We start from the raw sequence: 24,755 nt of genomic DNA, 5'->3' as shown, positions 1-24,755 counted from the left end.
GAAGATTATCTAAAAAATGAATTTTTAAGAAGAAACTCTCTGAGGACTATAGTTGCAAAATGTACAGGTGCAAAAAACGGACATAAAATCATAACGCATCGCTAATTGTTTGCATTTTTTCATGAATCACTTAAACACATTCAGACTTAATGAAAATGACCAAACATTCAATCATTTAAGACATTTAACTCGAGAAATGCTGTTTCATTATTTGCATAATGAATGAAGAGTCCTGACATGTCAAAGATCTGCAAAACAAACTGATTTCATATCATTAAACTCTGCTGAAGACTCGTCTGTTTAATCTGGCCTTAGTACATAATGACAAGCTGACATTTTTAATCGGATTTTATTTTGATTGATTTTAGTTGATTGTAATTTTAGTTGAAGTAGTTTAGCTTTTGTCCTTTTTTTTTGTTATTTATTCTGTTTTCAGTTTTAAAGTGCGTTATAAATAAAGTTGCATTGCATTGTATCAGATCCTTCCACTGGTGACCTTCGTGCCCAAAAGTGTCCCGCTGATAAAACTACATTCTGAACTACGTTCTGAAATGCTCCTCCAGATGTTACTTTTCCAGCCTTTTGTTGCTCCTATTCCAGCTGTTTACAGATGTCCTGCTGTTGAAGTTGTCATGAGCATGGTGTTAAATACGCTATACTCTTTTACAGGAAATAAAATATAGAATCCATACATTCCTCCAGTATTCCTTAACTCTAACCTTCAGCTTTTAGGCCCTTGTTTCTCTCAGACCCCCCCACTTCTCCCACCTCTCTGTACTCATTTGCACCTCTGTCTCCTCCTCATTTCATTTTCTCTGCACTTGTAATCTTAGTTTGTCCCATCTGCTGTCTCGCAGCCTCCATCTCTCCTGAGGATTGTGTGTCGGTGTGTATAACACATTCATCTTTACGTGATGGAATACTCATTATGCTTTGCTGAGTGTGGATTGATGACGAGGATCTCTTTTCTTTCCCTGCATATCTCTATGCCTGCCTTATTCTCCATCTCAAGGCCTCCCATCTTCAATGTCTCTTCATATCAGGGTTTGTATGGTATTTTTTGATTATTTATGGTGAGAGAAAATCAGGCTGCAGAAGATGGAAAGAGGAAGAAAAAACAGAAGGAGAGAACAGATTTGTGGAAGCAAACATGCTGTGGCTCTGGAACAGCTATAAATGAATGTCTTGAACTGGAACACAAGGAGGGAAACCCTTTCTTATAAATGAGTGGGCAGTTATAAGATGTTATCATTTGTCATCTTACAACCTAAAAACATTGAGAGCAGTTTGAGCCAGAGCTCAACTGTCAGCATCACAAACTTCAGGTTGTCTGGCAACATGGAGTTCTGCTGTCAGGACACCGCAGAGACCAAATAAAAATATGTCTTATACTAACGGGGTGTGGGGCCAAACCCATCTTGTTTTATTCAAACCAAGTCCAGCTGTTCTAGATGATGACTGGGCAAAATCCCCCTTTTCAAAGCGGTGGTTAGCTTGGCTTCTCTGACAGGAAGCAGAAGTTGGTTGTGACTTTTATTTGGTAAAATAGTTTATATTCTTCATCTCCATATGCAGGTTAACCATCACCTGGTAGTAATGAGTTCTTTACACCACATAGTGGCAACCATTTACCAAGCTGTTCTCCACCCACCAGGACAAAATCAACAGAAGAAGAATTGCTATTGCTAGTTTTGCTGATAGAATATAAATTTAAGAAACAGGCAGAGAGATAGAATGACCACAGAAATCTTTCTATATTGAATTTCCTTAACAAAATGGACATCCAATTTATGCTCACCTTACGTACAAAATATTTATGTAACTTCATACTTTCAAGCCTTGCGTTAGCATGTTTGTTAGCCAACACATCCGCCAATGGGCAGTGCAGTGCAGAGTTCCCTCAGTTTTTCAGACCATCGCCAACATGGCGTTGGTGGAGGATATCATGTTCATTATTTAGGAAGAGACATAAGAAAGGCAGCACGGAAGAATCATAGCGGCTATTTCTTCTTTGTATCCTTCCAGGCTGGCATATCCACTATTCTGCTCAACACTCCCCCATGGTACTGCTCCACTTGCACTCTTAAGACATGGACCCCAAAAACTGACCAAATAGTTCATATTATGGGTCATTTACATGCACTAAGTGATCCACGTCCTACTTTAAACTAACGTATCCACAAATCATTAGCCTTGCTAGTATAGCTGGCCTTATCACCAGACAAAGCTTGGTATTAGACATGAGGAGGAAAAAGTGGATCTTATATCAAATATGAAAGCTGTAAAGGTTCACCAGCTATGTTGTTGAGGGTTTTCAAAGTTTGGTTGGATTAGCTGAGCTTGAGTTTACTGTCCCTTCCAGAAAAATGATCAGCATCAGACTGAAGGAATGTACAATGATGCTGTAGCTGATTGGAAAACTTGGCACATAAATTCACAACCAACACCTGTGTAAAAACAATAAGAATAAATATAAATGAAGTCCAGTACAACCTCGACCACGTTAACGTCATAAGTCTACGTCAACTATGCATACTTGGTGTCGCACATGAAAAGCAGACAGTGGACTTCATCTGAGAAGTGATGAAGACATGCTTCCCATCACAGGTTTTAAAGTTTGATGTAACTTATTGAGCTTTAGTTTAAAGTCCTATAAATAAAAGCTACCAGCAAAGAATGGTTAAACAATTTTCCGCAAATCTGAATATTTTCTCTTTGAGCTTTCTGCCCCGTCTGTTTTCCTAAACTCAGATCGTCCTGACTGCTGTGCTCTGAAAATGTGAATTTTTAAGATAGTTAAAAATGTACAGTTTTACTGCAACATGTTTTTTGGGGAAAATGTGACTTTTCTGATATTATTTTAGGAAATGATGTAACAGCAGGACCTTTTTCAAGAAAGACAATCTGTTAATGGACACAAGAAGAATAGTCCTTTTTAGGAACCACCAAAGACCCCAAAATCTTGATTGCTGTGGCTCAGAGGAACCCTTGCCAGGCTTCACCTCTCTGCAAAGGCTACAAATCCTTCAGAGGATTGGTTTTACTGTGAATCTGGTTTGCATGAGAAGAGATTAACAGTTCTTTAACGGCTAAGCCTGGTGACATCCATCAAACTGAAGTCTCTGCCAAAACAGTCCAGGGTTGGTTTGAGATAGTGGGCTTATATGGCAGAAACCAGCTTGGATGCCCATAAAGAGACCAATGTGCTAATGCTGCAGTGGTCAGAGAATAGCTCGGACTGTTTCTGGTACTTTTATCTTAACTGCAAAAGTATGAGATGTATAAGATCTACACCCAATGATCAATACAGTTAAAACCTTTCCAACAGACTATAAAAGATACTACTTCATATGCAGATTGTACATTTAGGTTTTGCACCTTGGATTGGATTGGTCATTGTGTTCTCTCTGTGAATGATGAAACCTGAACAGACATCCTGTTACAAATCTAATTTAATGCCAAATTTATCTTTGAATTGACTGTTCTGGTGTTCAACCCACAGAGTTGTTCCAGCCTGAGATTACTTCTATGTGGAAAGACGTTTGCTGAACACAGCTTACAGATGGAGAGATAACATGAGATTAGAAATGAGGGAAAAAGAAAAGATATGAGTGGAAAAGGTAGGGAGATAAAAGGATAATGACAAGGTGAGTTAAGAAAAGAAAGAGGTGCAGAAATGAGGATAATAAAGCTGATTAAATGAGGAGGAAACTTAAAAGAATGAAAGAAGAGAAAAAACAAAAGCAAAAGGAGACGAAAAGATAGGGAAGAGAAACAAAGAATCAAAGAGAAGAGACATTCTCAGTGCAGCTGAGTAGCAACTACACTGCCTGGTCAAAAAATAAAGGTCACACTAATATTTAGCTGGACTTCCTTTTTATCTCTGATTACAGCATTGTTCTCTGTGTCATCGTCTCGATAAGCTTCTGCAACGTCACACGATTGCATTCATTTCTCTCCCAAATCTTGTATTGATAATGGGAGAGTCCGACCTTCAGCACATCCCAAAGCCTCTCAGTATGGTTCAGGTCTGGATTCTGTGGTGGCCAGTCCACTTGTAAATATGATGTCTCCTGTTTCTTGAACCATTCTTTCACAACATGACCCATGAATCCTGCTGCTGTCATCGAGGACGTGTCACCAGAGAAGATGGAATAAGGAATAACCTGCTCATTCAGCATATTCAGGTATCAGCTGACCTCATTTATTTGACACAAAACGTTGCTGAACCTTGACCTGACCATCTGAAACCCCAGATCACAGACAGCCTCCACAGGCTGCACAGTGGTGAATAGGTATGATGTCTGCATCACTTCACCTGCCTCTCTTCTTACCCTGATGCTCCATCACTCTGGAACAGGGTCCATCTGAACTCAGCAGACCACATGATCTTCTTCCAGCACCAGAGTCCAATCAGAGTCCAAAAAACTTGACTCAAATTAATGAGTCATTGTGCAGAACTTAGCCAGTTTGATCCATTTTCTTCAACTCAGGTTTGTTGAAGATGGAGTTTGGATTGTGGCTCTTGGTCACCATCACCATCATTCAGGATGTTTTTCCACCACATTTCTTCCTGGAAGACGATAGTTCCCCACCATCCTTCCAGTTTCCAATCATACACTGGACAGCTCTTCACCCAGTTTAAGTAGTTTCTCCTTCGATGTTTTCTCTACTTGTTGCCGATGATCTGACTTTCTTAAACAGACCAACATCATTTCCACAGCCACTGGATGTATCTGTCCGGATGCTTGTTTAACAAATATGAAGCTGCTCGTTGCATCAGAGCTGAAAGATCATCACCCTGCAGGAATTATCCAGTCGGATGCTCCTTCCTTAAACCCAGGTGGCCACTTCATTGTGATCAGGTAGCATACGATGCCGTCTATATCAGACCATTTCAATGTCTTAAACATAGAAATGAGTAATGAAACTGTCCAAATACAGTATCATCAGTCTCCAATGCCTTAGCAACGACAGTTCTACAAGACCCTCAATCGACTTTGAAATTAGAAGTAAAAGTATGTGAACTGTCTAAATCTGTCCACTTCATTAACTTAGTGCTGTACAGCAAGTTAGCATCTTTAAGTTTGTTAGCTTTATTTTATTAACCACTTAAGTTCTGATTCCTAACCTCCATCAGTATTCCCATATCATAGCCAGAGTGGATAATTGGGAGTTTCAGGGTAATTCACAGTGGGAGGCTTCACAGCTGGGCTGCAGTTCTGGTCAGAAAAAAGGCTACTTAGACTATAATTACACCACTTTATCTGCTCAGCGGGTCCACGTTTTATTTTCCACTCTTCAGACTCACTGTCAGGATTACAATTTATGTGATGGATGCTACCACCTGAAGTAGCATCGGCCTCTAAATTATCCAAGGTGGTTGAGACCACACGGCTCCATTCACACAGATGGCGACGGTTTGAAAAGGAGGCTGGAGCACTAAAATATTTTCCAAGAGGACAGATAATTGTAGGACTGTAGGAAGACCGTGATGTGGAAGGTCTTTGTCTGCACATCAATTTTCTCTAAATAAATACTTACTTTTCAGTAAATATTAAATTGTTTAAGACTTTAAACCAGAAGATGCATTTACAGTTAAACAATGTTTTTATTAAATACTCTGAAAGCCTCTGAAAAGAAGCTGTGATGTATTTTTTGGCCGTACAGATTCTACTGCGCTGCATCTTTTCACGTCTCCTTTTGAGAATGAACATCATGATCTCCCAGAAACTGTCCCGTTTACTTTTTCTTCCACATTTAACTTCTTCCCAGAGAAACAACAATGGCAATGTAAAAGACGCATGGGAGTATGAGTACGGCGATGTATGATGTTTGAAACAAACGGCGCCATTTGTGTACGTAAAGGAGCAGAAATGGATCCTTAGACTCCAATTTAAACTGAAAATTAAAACTTTTTATTTTTATCGTGCTGTCAGCGGTTAATTGTTGGTCCCTTACAACCATGTGTGACTTTTGTCATCTGGTGTGCGTTTCTGGAATTAACCTTTAGCTCTGTGGTGGAATGAGGTCAGATTAGTTTAATCTATCATCTCACTGGGAGCCTTAAAGGAGCCTGGACTACGTGATCAGGAGAAAACAACTTCAGTTAAAGATGGAGAAAGCAGGAAAATGCCTTACCTTAGCCAACTGTGAGTTTACCCATTTTGTGAAAGTCTTCTTTTGAACATCTTCTCTTTCATCTGCCAAAACAAACAATGCATCCAATCAGGAAAAACAATCAGTACACACAGTTTCAGTGTGAAGCAGAGGAATGAAGGTAAAGAAAACACACTGGAAAATCCAGGCTTCTCACACACCTCACCCACACACAGTAGAGGAAAGTGGTGCTTAACATGATAAGGGGTTCTTCCAGTCTTGCTTGGGGCTAATTGCATCCTCATCATATCAATCAGTCTGCCACTTACAGGCCTGAGCTGCCTGGCTGCCAGCATCACACAACCAACTAAAGCCATTTGACACAATCTTGACTTGTTGCTCAGTGTGATGAATCACCTACTATTTAAAAACAGTCAGTGTCGGTCACAAGCGGAGTGGTGATGATTACCTGCAGAAGTGAGATGCTACTAAAAGGAAACAAATTGGGATGTTTTTCCGTCCTGTTTTCATCTCCACTGCACCCTTGTGCAGCTCAGGGTGAGCAATCAAAGCAAAACTCAATGCAGTCCAATGTTCCCTCGCCTGATGATCATTTTTGTGACTGAATCCATACAAACTTAGTAATGTTGATCACAATATGGATTTGTTTTAATTGATTTAAAATTGGAATATGATGATTTGGACTAAATTTGACCGTCCGAGATGACTGGCTTGAATTGATGCTAAAACTGAATTAAACAGATCAAGAAAAATGTCAGAAGGTGAATATATTAGTGAAGGTTAACATGCTAAAAACAAGTTATTTTAGCCATACAAGTCGTTCACAGTTTCCAACAATAGAAGTTGAAATGTTGTGCACAGTTGTGCTGCAAAGTGCCACAATCTACCTTTCCAAAGAAAATATGCAGTTCTGACTTACGGTTAGGGTTAGATGCTAGGCTTACTTATAATGAACATTCTGCAGTCGTTGAGGCTGAGAAGCCACACTTCATAACTTTTTCTCCACCCCCCATGAATCATGTGACAGCTTTTTATGGGATGCTGTAATACCACGTTACATGCTAGCAACTGGATATCAACACACAAGCCACGGCTGATTCAGCAAAGAAACAGAAGAGGACATTATTGGAGGAAGAGTCAAAGCAAGAGATGTGACCAAAGTCAACATCAGACTGAGTTTTTTTGCCACTGTATTTATTATCACTGTTCCTCGCCAACATCAGGTTCATCACCAGTAAAATGGATGAGTTTGATGCACCGACAGCCACAATCCTGGTTACACCCACTAATACTAATTGGAGCTACCAGGCCAGTTAGTTCACATAACTGGAACAAAGCCTTGGGTAAGAGCAGGGAGATGTGTATGTTTCTGAAGGAAAACGGGTGCATTAACAGCTGTAAAATACATAATTGCAGCTTTCAAGATCTAAATGTTTTGTCATTTTAGACTATTTTATCTGCCCCGCGCACAAACAGCAACTCTTATTACTGCTGCATACATCCCACCACATGCTAACAATAGCACAGCTCTAGGACAGCTAAAGTACATTATCAATTAACATCACATTGCTGTCATTACGATAGAGCACACAACAGTGTGATGATAATAAAGTCTCATCAACAGAGTGGTCTTTAGCATGCATTATGGTTACATAACAGAAAAGATCTACCCCTAAAACTCCAGATATTCATTTTTGCTTTACCTGGATTTTTCAAAAAAGTGAAACTTGTTACGGTGGCGACGTGGGAGGTGAAGGTGTGGATCCAAATGCAGGAGTCATGAAGCCAGGATGCAGAAACAGCCGTGAATTTATTCCAACACAGGAACTCAGGACTAACTCTAACACAATGATCCAGCAAAGAAAACCAACAAGTGAGGACTATAAATAGAGTGAACCAAACGAGACACAGGTGACACAGATGAACTAACTGAACACAGATGAAACTAATGAACATGGAACAAAAGCAGAACAAGATGTAAGGGAGCTAAAAAGGAAAAACTACAAAATAAAACAGGAAAACTAAGACACGAAAAGTCCTAATCATGGCCCAGCTCTTTTAATCCCAGTCAACAATAGACATTGAGTTGTCAGGAGAGCATCACTTGTCAGATTATGAGGCTGAAATGATGGAAAATGTACAGAAACAGAATTTAATACTAACAGAACTTTGTAGAAATAACACACAGATCAAAAGAGACCAAGCCTCTTTCATCTGCACATCATTCTCACGTCTGAAACAAACATCAGAAACTACTTACATATTTACAAATGTCCTAATTTCCACGTATCTATGCTGCTATTTACCTACAATCCTCACTAAACCAGCTGGTGGCATCAGAAATGTCTTCTTGGCTTTATTTTAGCCACAACTCTCCACTGATGAAGATCTCGTACTCTACACCCAGCATTGTAAGTCCAACACAGCTGTTTCCATTCCAACCACAGCTGCCAACAGGTTAAACACAATTTCAAAACAATTGCTTCTTCACCCGGATTTTATGATTAACACAAAAATTCAACTGATTTTACGCAGATAAAAGATGCAAGCTTTATGAAAATGTAAATTTCCTCACAGCACACAACTCTCATGATTCTCCATCTGAAATGTCTGAGAGAAGAAAAACCGCCTTGCTTTAACAGCTTCAGTATTTTACAACTTAATTGAATTTCAAAAGGCTCAAGGTTATAGATTTTTTTTTCCAGTAAGTGAAGTGGATGCAGTCTCTCAAAGAGAATTAAAAAATGAAAAAAGAAAGACTTGGAGGGTTTTATTTCCACAACATAGATGGTGGGTTGACTCTTTTCCAATTTAAGGGTTAGAATAAATTATTTTGACTTCACTATGTTTTTCTAGGAGGAATATTTTCCTCAAATTCAACACAAAGTGTTGTTATGGTGAGTATACTGCATGGTGTGGCTTATAAAAACTCTGCTCTGCTATTGGAGTAGAAATGGGGTCACTTCCCATTACTACAAATAGTGAATTACACTCTCATCTTTAAACAGAACATTAAGTTGAATTTTACACCCACTCAGTTAACAGCACCCTTTCAGCATGTGTGTGATTGTCTATGTTGACACCAGCCAGGCTCTAACTAATGGAGCTGATAATGAAACTTCTCCTTTAATTAAAAGGTCACACGTTGAGAAGTGCAGTGTCGCAAGATCGCAGATGAACACACACAAAGGTATCTGCCTACACACAAACATGTAGCATAAATCACACACAGAGCATCTGGTGTGTGATGTAAAGTCAGAGAAGCTCATCCATCTTGGCAAGTGTGGAGTCTGACGGGGGGGTTTGGGTTAAATACTACGTTCTTCTAATGTTTTGTCTTGATTGACGTCTCTGCATGTGGAAAATACGGTTATCCACCTTCTGCTGCTGATCTGAGGTCAGGCCGCAGGCACAGCAGCTTAGGCAGAGAAACCAGTTCTCTTTTTCCATTTCTTCTGGGACAGTCCCACACTCTTTCCAAGTGAATGTGTCTTTTGTCTTCCCAGAGTCGTCCTCCTTATGTGATCGACCTGGACCACCTCACTAAGGAGGTGTCAAGGAGACACACTAACTAGATGTCTTAACCACCTTATCTGGCTCAGGCAGCAGCTTGAGCCTAAAGCCTGTTACACACTCCTCAAGAAGCCAGTAAGTCAGTCATTTTCATTGGGCGAGAGGCAGGGTACCCCTAAGACAGGTCCATCGCAGGGCCATCCACAAGAAGCTGCTAATAGAATTTTGCCGATGAAGGTTGAACAGATCGAGAGAGTATTTAAAGACATGGACACCACTGTGTCCACAAGGTAATCCAGGCTCCAACTCTCTCCATGGAAGTCAGTGTGATTATCATTTCAGCTGCAGTCGGTGGTATGAGTTCTTCTATTTCAGTAACACTGAAATAATAAGTCAGAACATTTGCAGTAACGAAACATCTGTGGGGGTCAAGAGGTGCAAAATGTCATTTTATTCATTAATACAATTCATCAATCATCAAAAGAAAATAGTCATTTTGAAGAGGTAAGGTTTTACACATCTTCCGGGGTCCGTGGATCTCACCAGACAAACAACCATATCCTCTTGACTGACATCAGCCTGCATCATCACATGTCTTTATGCTCGCAAATGCAAACGATCGTACAAATATGTGTGTAAACCTGCAGTCCTGTGTGTGTGCTGTCAGACAAATTGAGTTTGTGAGAGTTAGTGGGGAAGAAAGGAAGCAGCCAGAGACTGAAGCGAAGAGAAACACGATCAATAGTCAATTTAAATTGTTGTTCAGTTACTGAAATCCACGCCACCTTTCCGCACACACGCGCACACACACACACACACACACACACACACACACACACACACACACACACACACACACACACACTTGCATGGCTATATTTCTTAGAATACTGCACAGGCTTCTAGTCTTTGTGCACAGCCTAACACAAATTGTAACCCTAACCTCATTTCACACCTTCGCCATAAACCTAAACAGACAGCAGGCAAGAGCCACCTGTGGTCCTCACAAGGTTAGTGATTGTACCTGAGAAGAAGCTAATGAGGCATTAAAATAACACACACACAGAAAAAGAGAGGACAATCAGAGGTATCTATGGCTCAAACAGCCACTTACATGCATCTCATTAAGGAGGCTCCAACATAAATATCTGAGTCTTAGTTAACAAGATGAATTCAATAAGTCAGTAATTGCAATGAAAAAAATTTATGGAGGCACATGAATAAAAATAAAACCAATAAGATAGTATTATAAACTATAAACCAACATCTAGCTACCTACCTATCTGAGCTGTGACCACCAGCGTCACATCAAAGCTCCTGTCTAGCTAACAGCTAACAGTCTGGTAACACTAGGTGGGAGGAAACCACATCTAATTCGGCGTTGGGTACTTTCAACCCATCTGTTTCTCAGCTAATGATGCCACGGGAAGCTGGACAGTGATTTTGATCCACCTTAGTAGCCAGCTGGAGTCAGCAGCCACATTAAACAACAGAGGCCTTGAAAGCCAGGCAGCCGAAGCAAAGACCTGGAGGGGAATTATCAGACTTCTATCTGCTACAAAGTGTAAAACTAAACACCATTAAATAGTGATGCTGATTTTGTCTGACCATAAATAATTGAGCAAAGCTGGTCAGGAATCATAGCTGTACCTGAACAGCAGCCCTGCAGCTTCACAGGAACAATTTGTCCGAGGTGGAAGGCGTTCTCAGAGCTTCTTTCTCAACAAAGTTCAGTGTAATCTTGGTATAAAAAAAATCACATTTTAGCAAAAAAAGACCTACATTTAGCTGTTTTGCTGATTCCACAGAAGCACAATCATTACAAACTATACATTGTTGTAAAGGCAACTAAGCAGGCTTTCCAATGAGGCATAATACAACACACCTTGTTGTTATTAACGAACAGAAATAATCTTTTTTTTTCACTATTAAGTTTGTTTTCCAATATCAGGCCTAAACTTAAAGTTGGCATTCATTTTTAATGGCTGGCTTCAGTCTGGATTCAAATGATTTACAAATCTGAAACAGCAACAACACTGCACATAATTGAATTTCTTAATAATGAAATAGATTCTTTTAACACCCTTCCCCATCTCTTATGGGTATGGCAGGTGACTGTTTGTCTACCAGAGTCCTGGGAGCTTGAGGCTCACCCTCAGTGTCTTAGTTGTCCGTAGGACTGATCTCTTCTGGATGGAAAAGATTTAAAAAAAAAAAAAAAAAAAAAAAAAAAGAAAAAAAGAAAAAAGCAAATAATCCATTATAACTTTTTTGTTATTTTTTATGTTCTTTTTGGTCTTTGTACTTGCCTTGGGTATCATAGCAGCAGAATGATGTCTGCCTTACATCTTGTATTTTTCCTAATTGAAATGAAGAAAAATAACTAGCAAAAAAAGTTTTGTACATTTTTTTTTTAGTTTTTAGTCTACAAAAATCAGCATATCAAACAATCATGAGGGTTGCAATTTAAACTGAAAAGACACCCAAAAAGTCGGAATGGAATTGAATCAGGATGACAGCATATTGTCACAGCCCTAATGGGCACCACTGTTGCTTTCACCCTCTAGGCCTTCTCCAGTTCTTCCTTGGGGTCTTGGTACTTCTCCAGTTTCTCATGCTCCTTTTGCTGATATTTCCATCATTGGGGATGGATACATCGATCACTACGGCTTTCCTCTGCTGCTTATCCATGATCACTATGTCCAGTTGGTTGACCACCACCATTTTGATGGTCTGAGTCTGGAAGTCCCACAGGATCTTAGCCCTTTCATTCTCCACCACCTTGGGAGGTGTCTCCAACTATGACTTAGGGGTCTCCAGTCCATATTCTGCACAGATGTTCCTGTACACTATGCCACCTACTTGGTTATGGCGCTCCATGTATTCTTTGCCTGCCAGTATCTTACACCCTGCTCTGAGGTGCTGATTGTTTCTGGGGTATGTTTCCACAGTCTGCACATGGGACAGGGATGGGTACCTCTGGTCCTCACACACCACAGGCCTGCAGTGTTTTAGATGTTTCCTGCACCAAAACACCCGATTCAGAAAGAATGACTCTTCAACAGCTTTTGTGAAGTTTTACCCATTGATCCAGTTTCAGGTTCTGCGGTAGGAATCATCCAAAACCTGCAGAACCGCGGTGCTTAAGGACCAACTTTGCTCATGCCAGACCTAGAATCTTCCATGTTACTTTTTTTCAAATGTAATTATGTGTACTTAGATTAGAAACAAGTTTCTTTTATTTCTTTCTACAGTAAAGACAAAAACAAAGCTGCCCAACAGCAGCTCACAGTTCCAAACGTTTAGAAGCCTGCGACAAACTTGATTTATGGTCTTCCAGTTATAAACCAAGATATTATAACATAATGCTGTGGAGCTCTGTATATAAGCTCCTTATTAAATCTTCTTTTATGCATGTAAAATGCTTTACATTCACAGTTCGGCTGCCAAGCTCGTCACACCCAGAATAATTAATTCATTCCTTTTCTGTACTGCTTAGTCCTATTCCGGGTCCCAGAATAATGTTTAAATGAAATGATAATTAACCGAGTCTTAAGCTAAATGTCATCCATATGTCACATTACTGCCTGGTTACCATTCAGAACCTGCGTTCGACAACCCAAAGTGCATCGCTAATGGATTTACACTTTGTGACTGATGGATAGACACAGCAAACCGTCTGATGGCAGCTACTAGTAACAGACTTGTCAGCGTCCTAATGAAGCTCAGTAAAAGTGTAAGGATAGAAGCCCCAGGAGGGCAAACAAGTGATTTGTCTTTGTTGTCAACGAGGCCAAGCACAAACGTCATGTTCGTCGCTGTTTTGGCCACAGCTGCCTGGCAACGGTTACGGCTATTAGCCACAGAAGGAATAGGAGACAAAATCCAATCAAATCAGGTCATTACTGAGAGATGAGACAGAAATGAAGTAATGGAGAGATGGAAGACAAAGAGAGAGAGATGATAAAGAGAAGGGATGCGTGAGATGGGGGAAGCTTCAGAGTGGAAGGAAAGGAATGGGAAACGCAGACGTCCATGAACTACTTGACTTTCTTTTCCTTTGTTTTGGTTTTTATGTCCATTAGAAAGTTGTAGAGCTGAAAACAGGAAAACCCCAAAGAAGTGTGTGAAAGATGTACTACAGCTTCCCTTTTCTCTAGAGTCACAGCTACATGCTTTGTGTGCATCTGTGTGCTTAAGTGCAGAAACATCTGATTTAGCCCCTTTTTCCTCAAAATCTTAAACTCTGCAAATAGATAAAGCCTGCTTAAGATCAGCTTCAGCAGAAAAATGATAAAGGTGATGAGAAATCAACGAAAGAGGCAGCAGGAAGACGCATACAGATGATGGTAGGAAGTGATGATGAGAATGACAAGGAAACTTAGGAAATGAGAGATGAAGAGGAGAGGCGACAAAAAGAATAAAAGGAATAGAAAGTATAAAACATGGCAATCACTGCGACTTCGGTGTGTGACAAAGGAAAGAGGTTTTATTTCTCTTGGTTTGTCAAACCTTTTTACACTAAAGATCACACACACGTTTATAGTATGGAGCTGTGAGAGTGTGTGTCATGTGGTTTTCTTGTGTGAACATCAGCGTTTTTGAGACTCTTTGCATGTGAAACCTAGAGATAAGTTAGTACCCTCTGTGACAATTGCTTGGGGGTAAAAATGCTGGAATCTGATCATGTGCTCTAATGAGTTCAGACTGAACCTGCTCCACAGTGATGGATGACATGAGGGCAAGCAGTAAGCCATCATGCCTTTCACCTTCTCTACAAGCCTGTAGGCAGTAATGTGATCTGATTGCTTCATTTGGTCAGGAGATCCATCAAGACATTTTCCAGGAAGACATTCCTGAATAACACCAGGATGTTGCCACTGCACACATCAAATTCTAACTTAAAATGTTGCATTGCTAACATTGAAACTATATGCTAAAGGCTAAGTGTGGTGTTGCCCTCTCATTCTGGGGGTTCAAATGAAACAGCAGAGTATGACACCATTACAGTGAGGAATGGGTGGAAAAGTCCAACCCTGGGAGGTGCTGATGATTCTGAGTACATACTGACTTTTACAGCTAGGTTATGTCTGCAATCCATTTTTAATCAAACCAAGTATTTTTGGGTTGTATCCTTAAAAAAGCAGATAAGTTAGAAAGATTCTTAGAGCCTGTCCTGACTAATCCTCTCTTGATGACGATCTTGTGGTTCTCATGAGAATCGATCACCTTCCCACAGTAATGTCGTTTCAGCACACTTCATGCCACCACTGGTTCACCATATTCCACCAGTTTCAGTCTTTATCCCCAAAATGTGACCCCAACCCTAACCCTGATGAGACAGGAATGGACTCGATACAAATCTCAGTGGACTTGAATGTAACTGTATGTGAAATGGTGTCCATAATTATCTATGGCTGTGCGATTAATTGGATTTTAGTCTCAATCACGATCTGGGTTTTCAACGATCATAAAAAATAAAAGGGTATGATTATTTTTCTCTTTGCAGTTTCCTCTCCTGCTGTCTTCAGTTGCCAATCGAGCATCACTGACATTGCAGCGCTGTGCTGTAAACTCCTCCCACAGCCACTTTGTTTTCATTCAGCCACTGCTACCAACTCACCGACTTTCTCACTAAATCTGGCGACTTTTTTTTTAAAAGCAACTAGCGACAAATCGTAACGAACGAGCAGTGGGAGCCTCTCCCCATCCTAAAAACACTCCCAGGCAGCCAGTCTCAGTCGGCTCCGGCTGCAGGTCAATGTAGAATAACTGCAGTAGGTTGTGGAATTTCACAACAACATTGTTTATATCATTGTCAGTGAGAAGTGGCAGCATTATTTTCGTTTACATAGTTCAGCGAGTTAAATCACTGTCATATCCCTCCGTTACGGGGCGTTACCATAGCAACGCGTCAATCAACTGGTTCAAATCAACTGTCTTTTAACAGGTGAATGAGAAAATTGTGCTGTAGCCTGACAGCGGTTGTTTGGCATAAAACGTACATCGAGGCCAATGTAAAATAGTTCCTAAATAAGCGATAAAAGCGAAATAAACAACTTGGAACCGTGCATTACACGGTTATAATGCGTGAAACGGAATCGAGAACACCATGACGCGCAGCGTTGTTTAAAAATACTGGATAATTGTGTTCAATAATCCCAATCTCAATTTCAGTCAAATCAATCGTGATTATAATTTTTGTCATAATCGAGCAGCCCTATGATTATCACAGTGCCATTGTAAAAACAATGTATATTAGCTGAAAGTGTGATGGGAACAGTACTGAAGTTTTTACACCAAAACCAACCAAGAAAGGAATAAGGTATTGTAGTATGCCAACGAGTGTCAACATACACATGAAAATGCATGTTTGCAATCAGCTAAATCCAACCACACCATTTATAAACCCCCCAGTTGGTCCTTGTTCTGCCCTGAGGTCTCCAAAATACCAGAAAGATACCTGGAAAATCTCAAGGTATGTCCTCATCTAATACCTGAAAACCATCAGCTGATTCCTTTCAGAGTAGCAGTTGCTTCACACCAGGCTCCTTCCGGATGTGTGAGTTCCTCTCTCCATGTTTCAGGCTGAGCTTTCCGAAGGGAGCCGATTTAAACAGTTTGTATTTGGGGCTTGGAGCGTAGATATACAAGTAACTCTAGAGTTTTGCTTCTCGGTTCTCAATTTCCCTTCACCACTACAGGTGTCAGCCGCTCTCTCAATACTGCTGACTATGCTCCAACCGTTTGGCCATCTCTCTCCGTACTACCAATTTTCATGAAAAACATTCCACAATACCTGCTCTGCTTCATCCGACACAAATTACTGTGCAACCAGGAAAGAGCATGCCAGCCTATTTCCGTTGAGAATCAAGGTTAAGTGAGAGAAGCAGACTTCCATACTGACAGCTTCATATCCCAGAGGTTTTTGCAGATCTTGAGGCAAAGAACAGAACTGCATCATCTGCAAAAGCAGCGATGCAACCCTGAGCTTCCCAAACCAGACCCCCACCTCTCCCAAGCTGAGATCTTTTCCATGAAAACCACAAACAGGACTGGTCACATGAGCCAAGAGTCCACCATAAGCTGTGTCGAGATTGTGGACACAACTCTAATTCTGGACATACAGGAATTTAACAACCCACAACAGCCAGCATCTCAGTCACCCTGCAGTACCACAGCACCTCCACCAAATTCCCTGAAGCCCACAATCAAACGATTATTAAATGATACACTTAACAATCGCTACTTCAATAGGATAGAATAGAATAGGATAGAATATCAGCCATTCCCTTTTTTTTGTTTGTTCCATCAAGCCTGACTGTATTTGTATTTATGTCACATGACATCACCTCCATCTGTTCCAGATTAACCCAGTGTCTTCCACGGCAGGCGTGGATTAACCTCACTACAGATTCAGATTAAGCACACACACAAGCACATGTTTATAGGAAGTACACAGACTCAGAAATGCACACAAATGAATGCACCCCCTACTTTCACCAGGGACTGCACATACTTGCAAAAGATCAGATTTTAGGTTTTAGGGAAAAAAAGGACGAAAAAATGGATTAATGATTTTATTTCTGAGTTCCCACTGATATGGATCACAATTTAAAATACAACAGCGCAACTAACTTGTCTAAATATAATTTGTGTTACCATGAATCAGCATGATACCCTGTTCAAATTGCACCTGACCTTGAATTTCCTGCAGGTGGAGGTGGCATCATACTTCTTTCTTTTTTTTTTTTTAAACCAGATTGGGCTCCAGTTGCCAAGGCCAGACACCAGGGGGGATGCCCCAGATTCCCAATTCCAGGCGAGGTCACTGATGTCACTCCATCATGGGCTTTCCATAGCTTTTAAAATGTATCTCCTCCGCTGACAACATGCCTTAGGAGACCTATAGGGGCCATTCCCATGATAACAATGCTCTCAAAAATATAGGGATGCTCAAAGCCCTCCATTATGCTAAACTGGGACAAGACCCCCACAAGGTAGACCCAGAACACACAGGAAGGTTCTCTAGGATCCCCTAGGAGTAGCTGGAGAGACAATTTTCCCTCAGAAACGGTTGCTTCCATCAACCAAACAGGAAGGAAGGAAGGAAGGAAGGAAGGAAGGAATGAAGGAATAAAAGAATGGATGGATGGATGGATGGATGGACGGACGAACGGACGGACCGACGTGTACACTGTAATGAAATCATATGCATATCTACAGAAGAACGTGTTATGATTACATGCTGACCCCTGTATACAGCTTCATACTCTGTGGTTAGAAATGCAATGTGCTCATAATAACTCAGGTTTATGAAGTGTATTTGCCAAATGTATTGATCTATTTTCTCCTTTGGCAAGCTGTAACTTTCTACTGACCTTCATACATTCTGGAATTAGTCACGACTGATACAACATTATTACTGGGAGAAAGAATAACGACAAAATTCTGTTTATATGTCTGAAAATGTTTTATCTGGGTAATGACATTTGAATATAAATACACACAAAACATGTCAAATCGTTCAACTATATTTAAGACATATTCTGCAACATAACAGTTATTATGAATGCAGGACTAAGGTGTCCAATATTTTAATATCTGTCCATTCATGGTAGAAACGTCTGTCCTTATTTATCCTTCATCCAACAGCAGCCTCATCTCATTCATTTCTTTAGGCAGTCATCTTACATTTCTTTGGAAAAGCATCAAACAATATTTCTGGGATCATCTCTGTGTCCACACCAATACATATGAATGACTCATCGCTGAAAATCCCTTTGGATATTCAACCATTTACAATCCGTGACTGTTTTTCTTTTGCTCACTGCTTCCTTATGTTCCTGTGTTTATGTCTTTAAATCTCATTTCATTCAGTCTATTTCTTATAGTTTGGTCACAAATCCTGACTCCTGTCTCAGCTCATTTCTTTTTCATTCCTTTGCAGTCAATGTTTAGTTCCTTAGTCCTGATGTTGCAACTTCTTCCTCCATCAACCTGTACGTTTCCCTTTAAAACCCTCCTCGTTTTGCTTGTATTTGTCCCAAATTTTACACACACATGACAGATAGCATCTAACATTTTGCCACAATCTTGGAGGACTTTGGTTCTCCTTCTGTTACTTTACTTTAACTGACAGTTTTCACGTTAGCGCTGTGCTTCCTATCGGAACGTTGTCCCTGTCAGCTTGTTAATGTCTGCATGAACTCTTAACTGCAGACTGATATGAATATACAGACTTATGTGTTAAATCTAGACATATTGGGGTCATTGAATACGATTGACATTCCAACTTCGATCATATCTGTGTCTTAAAATATAGTTTTCCTCAAAATGAAACAGATTCCAGTACCATTCTACTGATTTATTAAGTGGGACACAGAGAGGAAATAAATGTTATAAACAGATGTTAAAAATGGTGATATAACAATTCCTGTTTTATAATATATGTTTATTTCAGTTAGGAATGGTTTATGAGTATTAAATCTTAGGATAGTCATTTCATTACCATTATTAGTCATTTAATTGTAAGAAATAAAATAACATTAACGTAACTGTCGTCAGCACCTGGTGCTGGTGCATTACTTTTGTTGCCAGCTGCCATTAAACGAACAGAAAAAACTAGTGGCAACTAGTAGCAACTAGTAGTGGCTAGTGGCAACTAGTAGCGGCTAGTGGCAACTAGTAGCAACTAGTAGTGGCTAGTGGCAACTAGTAGCAGCTAATGCCGACAAGTAGCAGCTAGTTGTGGCTAGTGGCGGCTAGTAGCAGCTAGTGGCAACTGGTAGTGGCTACTAGCAACCAGTAGCTAATGACGTTAGATGTAAATAGATTGTTTCCATTATTTCTGAAGTCGGTGGAATTATTGAACTTGGGTTGACAATCCCATTGAGAAAAACATCAAAACCAGACCGAAGGAACCGGATCCTGATGCAGCAGCTGGGCTGGAGAATCAGAGAGTGTTAAAAAATTGTAGCATGCCAAAGCAGCCATACGTAGCCACCACATTTAAAGAAATGTAAAAACTCAGCAACTCTCAGCAAATATTTCTTCTTTCCATTTTAAATATGGAACTTTCATCTTAACCACAACGACAGAGTATCAGGGCCAGGCGAGAGGAAAATGTGAAGGATGTGGAGGGGGGATAGGAAGCAGCGGGAGGGTTGTGGGGACGGGTTCTTGGGGGGATTGTCTACGGACGTGTCCTTGTCCTTGGGGATCCTGCCCCTGGTTTCGTGGTGGCGCTGGCCCGCGATGGTTTTGCTCTGGGTGGGCGGGGCCCGCTGGGTCTGCTGGGGGGTACGGGTGGTCCTGGGGCCTGTGGGCTGCCGGCTCTCTGTGTGGCCCACGCTTCGGCACCCGCCGGGCCGGTTTGCCGTAGCCCTGTGCTACCCGGTGCCCCTGCCTCGTCGCGCCGGGTGGCGCCTGTCTGGAGGCTTCCACTGCTCTGGGCTCGGGGGACAGCCTGCCTGGGCTCTGTGCATGGTGGGCTTGCTGGGCCCTGGGGGCCTTGGGTTCTTCCCCTATGCCTCAGGTCGTGGTCGTGCTCCCCTACTCAGCTGATCTTTGATTGCATCATCACAGGTTGAACACTCACACGTGCACGCCCATAAAGCGCTCATCTTCCCATCTGCTTCCTACTAAATGTTGCTGATGACTCTCTGTAGGTTTGTTTAATAACGGTTGGTATTGTAATTGTTATTTTATTAATTCATTTACTTTAATTTTTTTTTGGTCTGTTTTTGAATATTGTCACTATCCTACTTATGTCTTGTATTTTTTCAGTACTTTATATGTTTTGCAAATACTGTAACTTTAGTAGCTTAGACACGCCTTTCTTTTCTCTCTCTCTTTTTCTCCTTTCATTTCCTCTTTTTTCTCTTCCCCTGCCAGGTCCAGCTCGGCCATATCAAGACTGACGATGATTGCAAAATGAAAAAAGGAAAGAAAAAATTAAATAAATAAAATAATTATCATAATAAAAATATTCAGATTATCAAGGGCAGCTATATACTTGAGATGTCTCCCTTGACAGAGCAAATCTGTCTGGCAAAAATGTGGCACGCAGATTGCTGTTCTGTATGCTGAGATGCTGGACAGGACAGGTTAAAAAAAAAAGAAAAAAAGAAAAAAGAAAATGAAGTTTTAAAAAAAATAAAGAGGGCGACCACAGCGTGCATCCTCTTGATGCTAAAGTGAGCTCATGATGCAACTGTTATTATTTACGTTTTCAACAGGTTTCTAAACTATTCTTGAATAAAATAATAAATTATACATATAAATAAATATTTATTCTCATTTCAACTTTATTGCTGACATTTTAACTTTATTGTCATCATTTTGAGTTTATTTCTAATTGAGGAATGACACATTTTCTCAGTTTGGCACTAATACGCCATCGTATAATCACAGACCAAACATCCAAGACGCAAAAATAAAGACCACTGAAAACATTATGATAATAACAGACATGAAATATCTGTCAATTGGTCACCAGCAAGAAGAAAACCATAACTCCACATTCCTGTCACATAACACTAAACTGAACATTAGTAGGTCTCATAATAATTTGATTGTCTGAAGAACGTAGGCGTCAAATAAATTTAAGCATTAAATCTCTGAAAGCGGCGACTTCCACAGCCACAACATATGTCCACCGAACCGCCTGTTTCTTCATGGCTTCATTACAAGCTGCTTAAGTCTCTTAAGACCAGCCATTCTGAGTGTGTGCAGTGCAGAGTGTTGGACAACACGTCCCGGAAGAATTAATCATCTTGTCTCTACTGAACTTGTTTGCTTGTGCATCATGACAAGAAATGCAAAAGAGGGAAATGCATGGAAATCATGCAGTGTTGCCTTTAAATGTCCACATCAATGATAATTTTTTCTGTAATTAAGTGTAATAAACTGGATCTATGAGGAATATCTAGAAAAACTGGTCTGATTTCCACTGAGATGCTGTTCAGGTGATTCTGTCTAAACGAAGGTGAACATGCGTGCTCCTCTTTGTAGAGTGGTTGAGACTACTTGCAGGTGTAGCACTGCTACACTAATGACTCCTTTCCCACCCAATTAAGCCGTGCAGTTGGGTCAGGTGTGCTGGGCAGCCTGTTGTCCAGCTGGTTGCATGTCCAGGCATAAAAAGCGTGCAGACAAGGCTTAGGCAGCATAGCTTGGAAAACAGAAATGTATTCATCTGAGTGAATGTTTTAGATCTTTGCTCTTATTCTCCTCATCTGCATGCCTCTTGTTTCTTTTAAACATCCTCGTATCTCCATACATGCTCCTCATTCCTCTCCATCCTGCACCCTCCAGTCGCTTCTCTCCTGCAAACTATTCCCTAAAGAGATTAGCCAAAAGACCAATTTGCTTCCTGATTTTCACTTCTCTAGTCTCTAATTGGCTTGAAGGGGATCTGCGGGGATTTTCAGAGGGGTGGAACTTAACACGAAGCAGACTCCTTTCTCTTCCTCGGCTAAAAGAAGACCAAAATTACAAAAGACAACTGACTTAATAAGCCTTGTATATGCAAAGGAGGCATGATGCCCTGTTATGCCACTGCTGGCCCTGTGTGGTGTTTTATGTTTTGGCATTGACAACTTTGCATGTATTGTTTGAACAATTTTCTGTTGAATTTACCAATTTGGTTTATTTCTATTAAATTTTTATCAGTACGTGGCAACTTAAGGCAAAAAGCTGTATTAGGAGGCATCACAGAGGAAATTACTGTTTATATAATTTATCATTGTGATCAATCAGAATTAACCATGTCATTACCACAAATTCAATGGTTGTCAATTGTGAAGTCTTTACTTATCTGCAGGTCTCACACAAGAGAAATACACCTGAGACTACTGCTGCAATTAAATACATCTTTAAGTTATATTTTTGTAAGATATCCAGCTAGTTCTGAGAAAATGCAATGAAGTGACAAGTTGAATAAATGTTATGCAATAAATCCCAGCAAACAACATGATTTAGCCTATTTTAGCAAAAAGACCACAACTCAATTCAAACATTTAATTCAATCCTGCTTCAGCACATTTAATGACAGCAGTCATTCTAATCTGATCAAACGGGTGAGATTTTACGAGAATTGCTGCTTAGGTAAGGTAGTCTACCTAGCGGTGTTTTGGGGTTTTCCACTTGCTGCAGGAAATTTGCTACAACTTTTCGAAACTTTTCTCCTTCATTTTCATTTCTAAAACTGTGAAATTTACTGCTTATTCAGTAACGAGCCATCTTTACTGGAAATGATCTGGTCATGTTACTCCATCGCTTTATCAGGTGTACTTGATTAGCATAGGTATAGAAGATGAATGCCAACGGGGAGTGAACAAGTACCGGTTTGGGCCAGCATGGTTACCAAGGAAACAGGTTTTTTGGACAGAACCCAGAACAGGACAAATTGCTGTGATGCTTTTCACATACATGTAAGTTAGAGAAATTCAGGAGCAAGCAAACCTGGCAACACTGCTTGAACACCTCTTTGTTGTTTTTCTTCCCCGGTTTACTTTTATGTGACAGATATAACGAATAGTAGATTTGGGGTTTCCCAAGCTGACCATAAAAATAAAATCAATGGCTGTGCTCTTGCTAGCTGTAACTGTAGCAGAAACTGGTCATGCCAAGAGATGTGACAGCCTTCATACCAAGTTTGTTTTGGTTTCTTCCACAAATATCAGAAATACCTGATTTTCCTAACTCATAATGAAAGTGCCACCTCAGAGATATCCATGCAAACAAGAAACTAAGTCATTAAATCTCTTTTTACAACTGTTAGTGGTGCATAAAGTCACCTTCAATGCTGCTGCTCTGCTTCAATTAAATCCAAACTTTGTAAACACTACATCTTATGAAAGAAAAGGAAATGTTCTCTGAAATAATAAGTTAGAAGTACCTGAATGTTGATATGCAGCAAGTACACGTCATCCAAACGCACTTCAAGGACAATATTGCCAGCTGCTGCTACAGCTTCTTTGTGTTTTAGTAATACCTTTTCACCAATAAGAGCGAAAGGTGAGAGGTATTCCTACACTGGAGAGGGATGCTGCTCCTGTAGGGCCGTCTGGAGGTAATTCACTTTGTTTGTTAATGCTCCCTGACTTCCATTCTCTTTCATTGTTTCCTTAGAAAACCCTATGAGCAATAATTTTGCTGTCACATTTTGTATTCATATGGTAGCATGATAGCTGTACATGGGTTCCAGGGATACCTTTATAAAATTTGTTTAGGCCCAATTTTCAACACAATTTCTCTAGTTAAAAATGTCCAGAACACACACTATTTTCAGTCTTTAGTGCAGTAAAAATGCTGCAGCATAAAGTTGGCTGTAGTTACAGAGAATTGTGGGACACCATGAGCTGGATGAGGTTCAGAAAGAAAATGTCTTCATGAGTTCAGGAGCATTCCAGCGATCTAACGGTCTATAAAAGCCATACTAGCTGAATTAATTTAATTCTATTTAGTAGACTCGGGGTTTCCCCGAGGTTTTTGGCATTGAGGCAGTGACTGACTGTTGACAATGGCAGTTGATTTTTGACGACGGCAATGGGCCATTGGTGAAAGTGGCCAGTTGTTGGCAGTGGCCGTTTGCTGACAACAGCGGCTGATTGGTGATGATAACAACCAATTGGTGACAGTGAAAGCGGTTGAATATTGACGACAGCAGTTGATTCTGGACAACAGCCGGCAACTGATGATGACAGTGACGGTTGCGGATTGATGACGACAGCGGCTGATTTTTGACGACAGTGGCTGATTGATGAAGAGTCAAGTGAAGTGTATTTCTCCACACATTAAAAACAACTGATATAAAGTGCTGGGTTGGTGACAGAAAGGAAGCTTGGGACAACTCAAACCATCTGATTAGCAGATCTCAGCACTCTGAAGAAAGTGAACACAGCTGGAAGGTAAGAAAAGACAAACCTTTTCTAACACCCTAAAACAAATAATAAGATCTTATAAAACAGTCTGTAGGCCAGTTAAAACTGGTGTATTACCACGCTTGCATGTGCCAGTTTGAAGGAGATGCAGACCAATTTAAACTGGTATAATGACTGTAAAGGTTGAGATGCATAACTTTAGAAGGTACTCAGACAAGAAAAACTGGTTCTGAC

At 40.4% G+C, this 24,755-nt stretch overlaps 1 protein-coding gene across 4 annotated transcripts in view; it reads right to left on the bottom strand.

The window, feature by feature from the left end:
- The window catches only part of dmd (dystrophin), a 243,822-nt gene that overhangs the window by 156,851 nt on the left and 62,216 nt on the right, over window positions 1-24,755 (bottom strand). For all 4 annotated transcript variants that reach the window (XM_079264012.1, XM_079264016.1, XM_079264013.1 and 1 more), the window contains exon 2: window positions 6,142-6,203. In XM_079264012.1, coding sequence (XP_079120138.1) covers window positions 6,142-6,203 — 62 coding nt within the window. The remainder of the gene's footprint in view (window positions 1-6,141; window positions 6,204-24,755) is intronic.

Source organism: Telmatherina bonti (genome assembly GCF_933228915.1).
Source record: "Telmatherina bonti genome assembly, chromosome: 24".
Lineage (NCBI taxonomy): Eukaryota > Metazoa > Chordata > Actinopteri > Atheriniformes > Telmatherinidae > Telmatherina > Telmatherina bonti.
Note: the sequence above shows the minus strand (reverse complement) of the source record. Positions and strands in the feature narration are given on the sequence as shown.